Source organism: Cyprinus carpio, chromosome A3 (genome assembly GCF_018340385.1).
Source record: "Cyprinus carpio isolate SPL01 chromosome A3, ASM1834038v1, whole genome shotgun sequence".
In the NCBI taxonomy this organism is placed as follows: Eukaryota; Metazoa; Chordata; class Actinopteri; order Cypriniformes; family Cyprinidae; genus Cyprinus; species Cyprinus carpio.
Genome location: NC_056574.1, coordinates 12,909,474 through 12,920,985, shown reverse-complemented (window position 1 = coordinate 12,920,985; position 11,512 = coordinate 12,909,474). Strand labels below are relative to the sequence as shown.

At 42.8% G+C, this 11,512-nt stretch overlaps 1 protein-coding gene across 1 annotated transcript; it reads left to right on the top strand.

Annotated features, from left to right (window-relative positions):
• The first annotated feature begins 4,746 nt into the window (after positions 1-4,746).
• On the top strand, positions 4,747-10,346 carry LOC109056243. Its single transcript, XM_042732697.1, is given in 8 exon segments — positions 4,747-5,151; positions 5,225-5,341; positions 9,353-9,430; positions 9,432-9,518; positions 9,520-9,567; positions 9,850-9,918; positions 9,920-10,080; positions 10,082-10,346. Coding segments are annotated over 8 exon segments (1,152 nt in total). The 3' UTR covers positions 10,269-10,346.
• Positions 10,347-11,512: the final 1,166 nt, after the last annotated feature.

Sequence of the window (11,512 nt, the reverse complement as noted above, 5' to 3'; positions counted from 1 at the left end):
TTTCAATATAAAAATGTGTTAGGCTATAATGTACAGGACTGTTTTAGTGCCTAAAACACAACTGAGTACAATTAATTTCTACTTAACTGTAAATGAGACATTTGTGAATTAGATCAAGTAATACTGAGTGAATATGACCATTTTTGTATTATTCCTAACCTCCAGATATTTTAATATTTTAAAGGGGCACACTAGCTTCATTGCTCATTCAGCTTCTCAAAACTTCCAAATGCTTGCTCTCCAACATTGCATACTCATGGATGAGACATGCAGATAGTGATAAAAATGTGAAAAGGGTCGGAAGCCAACAGTAGACATAAACGCCAGACTATAAAATGAGTTATTTTATGCATTTAAATTGTTTAATTTTCTCATATTTTTTTAGCACTGTGCTCACATTTATTTGTGCATTAAATTACAAATAAAAAGTACATATCTGCTTCTGCCTTATTTTGTGATCTCGAATTGCAGATTATATTTTAGTACATGCATTTGAGAGACGTTCTTGTGTGCTGCGTATACGTGCAGTTTGCAGCTTTAATCCCCTTTTTGGTAAATTTCATGACTTAGCTGACGACAGAGCTAGGTATGTATGCTCATAGTTTCTTGTGCGGGTTATTTATGATGACGTGATATAGAGCGTGCGCCGTATATTGCTCTGGCATAAAGTTGGCTTGACGTTGGACGTTCGATATTCGCAAATTTAGGGACCGTCTCTAAAGTTACATGCGAAACTATTATACACTTCTCTAACGTCAATAGCATGCAAGGAGAATGACTAACAGTCATGAAAATAACTGTTAACTGTTCATCCAGGTGTCAACAATAATGCACACCTTTTATATTTTTTGATAATTATTAAAATAAACTGTAAATCATATGGAAAACAATTGCTACTTTTCATTACCAAATGGACTTAAACACTAATTTAAAGCTCAATAGCATTTGACTCGATTGAACAGAATGACTCACATTCATAAAACATACTGTAAAGTGTTCATCTAGGTGTCAGCTATAATGCACACTTTTCTATATCTTTTATAATTATTCAAATAAACTGTAAATCAAATGTAAAATATTGCTACTTTTCATTACCAAATGGACTTAAATACAAATTTAAAGCTCAATAGCATTTGAACAGAGTGATTCACTTTCATAAAACATACTGTAAAGTGTTCACCTAGATCTCAACTATAAGGCACACCATTCATATTTTTCATAATTATTCAAATAAACTGTAAATCATATGTAAAATATTGTTCATTTTCATTACCAAATGGGCTCAAATGTAAAATATGCCATAATTTGAAGCTCAATAGCATTTGAACAGAATGACTCACATTCATAAAACATACTGTAAGGTGTTCATCTAGGTGTCAGCTATAATGCACACCTTTTATATTTTTCATAATTATTCAAATAAACTGTAAATCATATGTAGAATATTGTTAATTTTCATTACCGAATGGGCTCAAATGTAAAATATGCCATAATTTGAAGCTCAATAGCATTTGAACAGAATGACTCACTTTCATAAAACATACTGTAAAGTGTTCATCTAGGTGTCAACTATAATGCACACCTTTCGTATTTTTCATAATTATTCAAATAAACTGTACATCAAATGTAAAATATTGCTACTTTTCATTACCGAATGCAATTAAATACAAATTTAAAGCTCAATAGCATTTGAACAGAATGACTCACATTCATAAAACATACTGTAAAGTGTTCATCAAGGTGTCAGCTATAATGCACACCTTTTATATTTTTCATAATTATTCAAATAAACTGTAAATCATATGTAGAATATTGCTAATTTTCTTTACCGAATGGGCTCAAATGTAAAATATGCCATAATTTTAATAAATAAATAAATAAATAAAAATAATTTGAAGCTCAATAGCATTTGAACAGAATGACTCACATTCATAAAACATACTGTAAAGTGTTCATCTAGGTGTCAGCTATAATGCACAGCATTCATATTTTTCATAATTATTCAAATAAACTTTAAATCAAATGTAAAATATTTTACATTTTCATTACCGAATGGGCTCAAATTTAAAATATGCCATAATTTGAAGCTCAATAGCATTTGAACAGAATGACTCACTTTCATAAAACATACTGTAAAGTGTTCATCTAGTTGTCAACTATAATGCACACCATTCATATTTTTAAATTATGGCTTTAAATTATGGCAAACATAAAAAAAATATTGTTCATTTTCATTACCGAAGGGGCTCAAATTTAAAATATGCCATAATTTGAAGCTCAATAGCATTTGAACAGAATGACTCACATTCATGAAACATACTGTAAAGTGTTCATCTAGGTGTCAACTATAATGCACACCTTTTATATTTTTCATAATTATTCAAATAAACTGTAAATCAAATGTAAAATATTGCTACTTTTCGTTACCGAATGCACTTAAATACAAATTTAAAGCTCAATAGCATTTGAACAGAATGATTCACTTTCATAAAACATACTGTAAAGTGTTCATCTAGGTGTCAGCTATAATGCACACCATTCATATTTTTCATAATTATTCAAATAAACTGTAAATCATACGTAAAATATTGCTACTTTTCATTACCGAATGGGCTTAAATGTAAATATGCCATATTAGCAATATTTTACATATGATTTACAGTTTATTTGAATAATTATGAAAAATATGAAAGGTGTGCATTATAGTTGACACCTAGATGAACACTTTACAGTATGTTATATGAAAGTGAGTCATTCTGTTCAAATGTCACTTTTTTTTTATGAAAGTGAGTCATTCTGAAATTTAGCGAGCTCTGATTTGCCAGCTCCAGGTCTGCAGTCTCCCCATATAGTGAGAAAGAGGGAAAAAAGGGAGAAAGGGGGAGAGTAAAAAACATCAATTCCATAAATAAATAAACCAACCGGTAGTATTAATATGAAATTTTTATTCCACCTTTTAATCCTGTTATCTTCAGATAACTAAGATTCCCTTATCGAGTCGGTCTCTCGACATTACGTATGGGGAAATCCATTTCCTTGAAATTATGAAGTCTGATTGAATAACTCTTTTGCATGCAAATAGCCAATGGCGCCCCCACGGTGACGGCGGGCGCCAAAAAACCTCAGAATCTTTTTTCTTCACTTGAGTCTGGTTTCGCCGTGGATTCACGCATTCAGAGCGGAATATTGTGGAAAATTATCCCCTCTCGTGTTCCGGTGATTTTTTTCTTAAAATGTCACTTTGCCGCATGTGTGGTGGGCCCATTGATTTCCCGGACGCACACGAGCAGTGTGTGCAGTGCCTGGGTCAGGCTCACGCAGAGGCGGCATTCAAAGGATCGGGATGTCGTGCCTGTGAGGAGCTTCCCATCAAGATCCTTCGTGCAAGGCTGGCCGTTACCCGTAACGGTGGCCCTGTATCTCCTGTCTCTCCCCCGTCCGCCGCCGTCGAGCCGCAAACCGAGAGACTGCAGAGAGCTCCGTCCATGGATTCTGTTGAGGTACTGGCGTCGGCCCAACGCCCACGGAGCCGGTGGCAGATATGGAATTGGAGTGGACAGCCCCCAAGGAGCTGCCGTCTAAGAGATGGATGGACGGTTCCTTCCTCGGCGCAGGCCGTCAGGCTGAAGCCCCGCAGAGACCCGCGTCCTTTTTCTCTGAGGTCCACGAGGAACTCACCCGGTCATGGCGCTCCCCTTACTCGAGCCCATGCACAGGGGACCCAGCTGCTGACGATGGTGGAAGGGGCGGAGAAATTAGGGTATGCGTGACCGCCTCCCATCGAGGATGCTATCGTGGCCAACCTGGCGTCTTCTCCCGGCTGGAAGACCACCTCTTTGCCTTCTAGGCCATGTCGAGCTACTGCTCACATCGCCGAGAAGGCGTACATTTCGGCTGGACATGCAGCATCTGCCCTCCACACGATGGCAATCCTGCAGGTCTTCCAAACTCGGCTCTTGGGGTCCCTGGACGAGGCAAGCCCAGACCCAGAGTCGCTCAGGAAGCTGTGCACGGCGGCGGATCTTGCTCTCGCGGTGTCGAAGAAGGTCGCACAGGGAATCGGCCGCAATAAGAGCAGCCTTGTGTTCCTGCATCACCATCTGTGGCTGACGCTGTCCGGCATGCGCAATGCCGAAAAGAGGCAGTTCCTGGATGCACCAGTGAGCCCCACCGGTCTTTTTGGTGTTGCGGTGGAGTCTCTGACGGAGAAATACGCCGAAACCGTCAAGCAGTCTAAGATGATGCCTCATCTCCTGCCGAAATGGTCTCAAGCCCCCCCTGCAGCGAGGTCCAGGTCCTCTTCAGTGCAGCGCCCGGCGGGATATACCAGGTGCGCGTTCCCGAGCGTGGTAGAGCGGCATGAGCCAGAGCCACCGTTCCGCCAGAGGCAGTCCAGGAAGCCCCGTTTTCGTACGAAACCGGCCTCTAGCAGCCAAGGGCGCCCGGCGTGCAAGAAGGAGCAGCGTTCCTGATGCTCGTGCCAGGGGGAAGAGAGCGCGGGACACCCGCGGCGAAGAGGGCGTGTTCCCGCCCAGAGTTCGTCAACAATGTAAATGTTGTGACAATGAAACCACTGTGTTCTGTTTCAAAAAACATGCATTACATACACCAGAGGAAACCCGAGCAAGAAACAAAGAGCTTTCTTCCTCCCTCTACTATTGCCCGCGACATAAGCGAAGCCTCTCCCCCGAAAGACGCTTCGCAAAGCGGAAGCCAGGAAACCAGAGGAAACCCGAGGAGGTGACTATGTATGTTCCCGTGCAAGAAGCCACGGACGAGTCACCTGCCATTCATATAGTGGTCAATGCTTCCCCGGTGGCTGGTGCGCAGCCCCCGCCGCAGCATGCATTAATGCCCCCTGTATCAAGTCATCTGAGCGCATGGTCGACGCTCCCGGCGGCATCTTATTGGGTGATCAACACGATAAAACGCGGCTATACGCTCCAGTTCGCTCTCAGACCACCCCGCTTCGGCGGTGTGATTATGACAGAGGTATCAGAACAGAGCACCCCGCTGCTACGGGCAGAAATCTCCTCTCTCCTGGCCAAACAAGCAGTAGAGATAGTGCCCGAGGAGCGGAGAAATTCCGGGTTCTACAGCCGCTATTTCCTAAAAACGAAAAAAAGGAATGTGCCCCATCTTAGACCTGAGGTTACTGAACAAAGCGCTCGCGAAACGCACGTTCAAGATGATAACTGTGAAGCAGATCCTCGTGCACATTCAGCCTGACGATTACTTCATTGCAGTGGATCTGAAGGATGCGTACTTCCACATCCAGATAGCCCCACATAACAGGCGCTTCCTGCGTTTTGCATTGGAGGGTGTGGCATACCAGTTCAAAGTGTTGCCACTTGGGCTCGCTTTGGCTCCCCGCATATTTACAATGTGCATGAATACAGCGCTCGCTCCCCTGAAGCTCAGTGGAATGTGCATACTGAACTGGTTAGTCATCGCGCGGTCGAGAAGCGCTCTCGAGGAACACAAACACAGACTCCTCGCCCACCTGACAGGTTTGGGGCTGTCTGTGAACATTCAGAAGAGCACACTGCAGCCGCGCCAATCTATCACATTCCTGGGTATGATACTGGACTCGCGCACTATGATCGTTAAGCTGTCAGAGCCGAGAATCCAGTCGATTCACAATACACTAGCCCTCTTCGTTCAAGGCAGAGCTATCCCCTTAAGAACGTTTCAGAGGTTGCTCGGTTTGATGGCGGCTGTAGCCTCCATCTGCAGACTGGGCTTGTTGCACATGAGACCGCTTCAACACTGGTTACAGAGCTGAGTGCAGCTGCGGGCATGGAGAGCGGGAACGGAACGCCTTTTCATAACACGTTCATGTCTCGAGACTCTGGCGCCTTGGTTTGGCACGACCATATTCGAGCAGGATGCTGCTATGGGCAGAGTGGTCAGACGTGTAGTGGTCACTACGGATGCATCACTATTGGGCTGGGGAGCCCTATGCGATGGCAGAACAGCATTCGGTACGTGGGCAGGGGACCAGACGCACTGGCATATAAACTGCTTGGAGATGGAAGCGGTTCATCTAGCGCTGCAGAGTTTCCTTCCGTTCATGAAAGACGGTCATGTTTTCATCAGAACGGACAACACGGCAGTGGTGGCGTACATCAATCACCAGGGAGGTTTGCGTTCGCGATCCCTGCAGGGATTAGCGAGACAGCTGCTGTTATGGACGGACAGTGTACTTCTGTCGACTCGAGCAGTGCACGTACCGGGCAGTTTGAATTGTGCCGCCGGACATGCTGTCCAGGGACGGCATTGTACACGGAGAATGGAGGCTCCATCCACAAACGATCAATATGATCTGGAACTTTCTCCGGGGAGCTAGGCGGCTTAATCCACCCCGCCTTCGTCAGATGCCAATCTGGGACCTGTCGTTAGTGCTTAGTGCACTGTCTGACCCACCTTTTGAACCAGCCGAGTCTAACGACCTTAAAGTGCTCTCATTTAAGAAGCCGCTACTGCTCGCGCTAGCTTGCGGGAAACGATTGGGAGACTTGCATGCCCTGTCAGTGAACAGCGCGTGTATGCAGTTTGGACCGGACGATTGTATGGTCAGACTTTTACCCAAACATGGCTATTCGCCTAAAGTGCTCTCAACGCCGTTCAGAGCTCAGATAGTTACAATTCAAGCATTTTGCCCCGAGGAGAACAGTAATTCAGTGTCTCAGAAGTGCGCTTTGTGCCCCGTGCGTGCCCTGCGTGCTTATGTGAACAGAACTGGCCAGTTTCGAACTTCAGAGCAGCTTTTCGTCTGCTACGCGGGTGCCAAGAAGGGCAGCGCGCTGTCGAAGTAGAGGCTATCACACTGGATAGTGGAGGCTGTGCGACTGGCTTATGCAATCGGGGTGCACGGCCACTCCACAAGGAGTTTGGCGTCGTCATGGGCTTGGGCAAAAGGCATGTCTATTCAGGACATTTGTTTCGCAGCGGGCTGGTCGTCTCGCAACACGTTTGCGAGGTTCTATAACTTGGACATTCCCTCGTTAGCATCACATGTGCTGTCAGTGCAGGAAGAGGGAGTTGAGCAGTCATTGGACAAGGCTATGGGCACCATAGCCCTAGCCCTGGTTTCGACCAGGTCGTATAGACAGCGCAAGTTATTTTAGTAATAGCTGCGGTTGAGGTATTCATTAGCTATCTAATGTGGCCCCCTTATTATGCCCGCATTATAAGCCGGCAGTGTATTCCCAAGCACCAACATATTGCTGCATTTCCCCCATATCACACCAGTGTTGCTTATCTGGGTGCACGGGATTACGATGGTGTAGGAGCCGACTTGGCTCGGTGCCAAGAGGTGTTTCAACCAGGTCTGGTACCCGACCTAGAGCTAGTACGCTGTAAGAATTAGTGCTTATGCTCTACTGTGGCTCGATGCGAGCTGGGCCGGACAGTTTTTCCCACACGGCGGGGGTTTTATTGTTCCCCATATGTAATGTCGAGAGATCGACTCGATAAGGGAATGTCTCCGGTTACTCACGTAACCTTAGTTCCCTGAGAGGAGGGAACAAGACATTATGTAACCTGCCGTGTGGAAAGCCTTCCAGCCTCATAGCTCTCGTTCAGTCGAAGATTCTGAGGTTTTTTGGTGCCCGCCGTCACCTATATTGAGGGCTGTCAGCCAATCAGGTGAGGGCAGGGGCGCTATTGGCTGACAGCCAATAGTTATTCAATTAGACTTCATAATTTCGCGGAAATGGATTTCCCCATACGTAATGTCTCGTTCCCTCCTCTCAGGGAACTAAGGTTATGTGAGTAACCCGAGACGATTTCTCTCATAATACTTGTCTGTCCTGAGGCACAACTTAAAAGGATACTCCACCCCAAAATGAAAATTTTGTCATTAATCACTTACCCCAATGTCGTTCCAAACCCGTAAAAACTCCGTTCATCTTCAGAACACAATTTAAGATATTTTGGATGAAAACTTGGAGCCTTGAGACTGTCCCATAGACTGCCAAATAAATAACAGTGTGACTATGAGAAGTTATTACCTCAAAATGTATGTCAGTATGCAGTTTTCCCTATATGCTTGCGTGCTAGCGATTATCCCAGTGTACCACTGTTGGCACGCGTGCCGTAGGTTGCCGACCCCTGATTTAAGCCATAAGTAAAATAAGAGTGTTATAATGTTGGGTGGTAATCTAGACTTTTACATTGTATGAAATAAATGGAAGTGGTGTTTGCCTGTGCTAAAGCTGTTGCAAGGATGCTCGTATGTTCTTAAGTATTTTAGCACATTGTGTTAGTGATTTCTAGAGCGGTTGGTCATCTAGTTTAAAACACGTGTCTTAGAAATGGACACTTTACCATAAAGGGATACTCCATCCCAAAATGAAAATTTTGTCATTAATCACTTACCCCCATGTCGTTCCAAACCCATAAAAGCTTTGTTCGTCTTCGGAACACAATTTAAGAAATTTTGGATGAAAACCTGGAGGCTTGAGACTGTCGCATTGACTGCCAAGTAAATAACAGTGTCAAGGTTCATAAAAGGTATGAAAGTCATCGTCAGAATACTCCATCTACCATCAGTCGTGCAATCTGGGTTATATGAAGCGAAGGGAACAGTTTTTGTAAGAGAAGAAAACAAAAATAATGACTTTATTCAACAATTCCTTTGTCAACAGTCTCCTCTGTGTCTCTCCATATCACGTAATGCTGCATATGCTCTTCTGTATCATCCAACAGTCATATGATATAATTTTCTCTTTTATGTTTTTGTCTTCATCTTCTCCATGTTTCTGCAAGTTGGTTGGACCACATGAATTTGTTTCAGTGGAAGTTTTCAAATATTTTTGTGAAAATATTTTTTGTGCTTAAGAAACTAATAGACAAAAGACTGCAAAATTATGCCCATTCACAGAATCCTGAAAAAAAAAAATCAGGTGTTTTAAACAAAAATAACTTGAGCAGTTTTTTTTTTACACTGATAAAAATAAGAAATATTTCTTTGAGCATTCAGCTTTACATTTCTGAAAGATCATGTGACACCGAAGACTTACATGATGCTGGAAAATTCAGCTTTACTATTTAAAATTACCATCAACAGGAATACATTTTAAAAAACATTTTAAATTATGTTTCAATAGAAAAGTTATTTAACAAATCGCAATAATATTTTATAACACTAATGTTTTTACAATCAAACAAATGCTATATTTGAGATTTCAATAACAAGATCCACTAACTAACATTTGTAGTCTAATGTTTCTCAGTCAACGTAATTTGACACTTTTGCACCACCTGCTGGATGTAAGATGCCTGTACAGACTCAGGCTGTGGGAAGTTATTGCTGGAAAGAGTGTGACATCTGGTTTCTGTGTTTTAGGTGTTGGTGAGGAAGCTAACTCATGGCACTGAGCTCAGAGGAAGGGTTGTGGAAACCGAAGCATATTTGGGTGGAGAGGGACAAGGCGTCCCACTCAGCAGGGGGAAAACACATGGAGAGAGAAACACCACCATGTTCAGGAAGCCTTGGGACCATCTACATATCATATCACGATCTACGGCATCTACCTCTGCATGAACGTTCTCCAGCCAAGGGTGAGGTTCCAAAAATCGCTGTGTAACTGACCACATGCACACAGGAATAGCGCTTCACAGGAGATGGAGGCGTAAGGCTGTAACCACAGATCCCTCACTGCTAGTTATGCAGAAACAAGTGTTTTTGTTTTGCTGCTGCTTTTCTTTTCTCCAACTGTTTTCTCATTATCACACATTACATAAACCTAGAGAAAGATTTAGGAGCATATGCACACAGACACAAGCAACAGGAAGGAGACGGCATGGAGCCTTGCTAACTACTCCAGGGGAAGGGGCGTGCAGCAGGGGAAGGGCGCGGCGGTGCTCTTGCGCTCGCTGGAACCTCTGAGCGGTCCAGGACATCAGTTAGGGGCCTGCGAGCAGCCAAAAACACAAGGTGGGAGCCAAAATCCTTAAGGAAAAAGAGCTCTGCAATGACCCGTCCAAATTGTGCCAAACTCTAGATATCCAGCGCAGCTTTGACCGCAGGCATCTGGCCACTAACACAGAGGTGTGGCTGGAGAGGGACCCAGAATGAGAGACTGTTAGCACTGGTGTCAGTGCCCTGGATCAGAGTTGAGTCTCATGGCGAATGGGCAACTAAACCGCTTCACTTCTACTTGAGAGGACACCCGTGTGTGAGCGTGCTGAACAGAGATGCAGAGCGTCAGATGCATTCCTCCACTGATCTTCATAACATTGAGATGGAAAGGACAGTCTGATCGTGAAATGTTTAGTGATGAAATCACTCTTTAAAAGGATAGTTTGCTAAAAAAAAAAAAAAAAAAGGGAATCATTTACTCATTATGTCGTTCCAAAACTGTTCTTTGTTATTCTGTAGAACAACAAAGGAGATGTTCAGCAGAATGTCCAAGCTGCTCTTATCTGCATAATTAGTGAATGGTGACCAAGGACCGTCAAGGTTAAAAAAAATGACAAAAAGACCTCTGAAAGCAAAATTTTGAAATCGCATCATATGACCCCTTTACAGCCATATGACAGCAAAAAGCTGAAGTTTAAAGTTGTTATTCACCAACAATCATCTTTCCTCACAAAGCTATATCAGTTAAGAAGAATATAACACACAAATCTGTTACAGTGCTCGTTTTGGTCAGTTTTTGGAGCTTACGAAAGCCCCCCCTGGTGACTAATCATTTCTTCACTGTAAACCAAGAAAAAAAAAGAGCCATGCAAAATTTCAGGAGAAGAAAAGTTCAGTACGGGGGACAAGCGCAATAAGAAAACGACGTGATAAACGACATGAGAGTCTAGGTAAATAATGAGAAAATGGTAATGTCATTGATGTGAACTAACCCTTTAAAGTTCTGAACATGTCTGTTTTTTGTAACAGCATGTTTCTTTATATATAGTCTTGTGTTTTTCTTGGATGCTCATTTCCACTGATTTTTTTACAAATGCTTGGAAAACCATTTGCACTTCAAGGCAATTACAACTCCGTCTTCTCTTTCTCTTCCTGTTCTCAGTTTCTCCACAATTAGTCTTGAGGGCACACAGTCTTATGGTCTGGAATTCATCATCATCTGAAAGCTGAATAAATAAGATTTCCATTGATGTATGTTTTTTTTCTTGGATCAGGACAATATTTGGCCGTGAGATAAAACTATTTGAAAATCTGGAATCTGAGGGTTGCAAAAAAAATCAAAATATTGAGAAAATCGGCCTTTCAAAGTTTAATCCAAACATGAATTCTTTAGTAATGGCATATTACTAATCATAAATTAAGTTTTGATATATTACGGTGGAGATTAACAAAAAAAAAACATCTACATGAAACATGATCTACACAAAATACCAAAAATTTTTACCAAAAAATAAAAATCAATAATTTTGACCCATACAATGTTTTTTTTTTTTTTTTGGTTTTTTTTTTTTTTGTTTTGGTTATTTGCTACAAATATACCCCAAGCGACTTATCCAGCCAGTTCCAGGGTCACATATGACATCA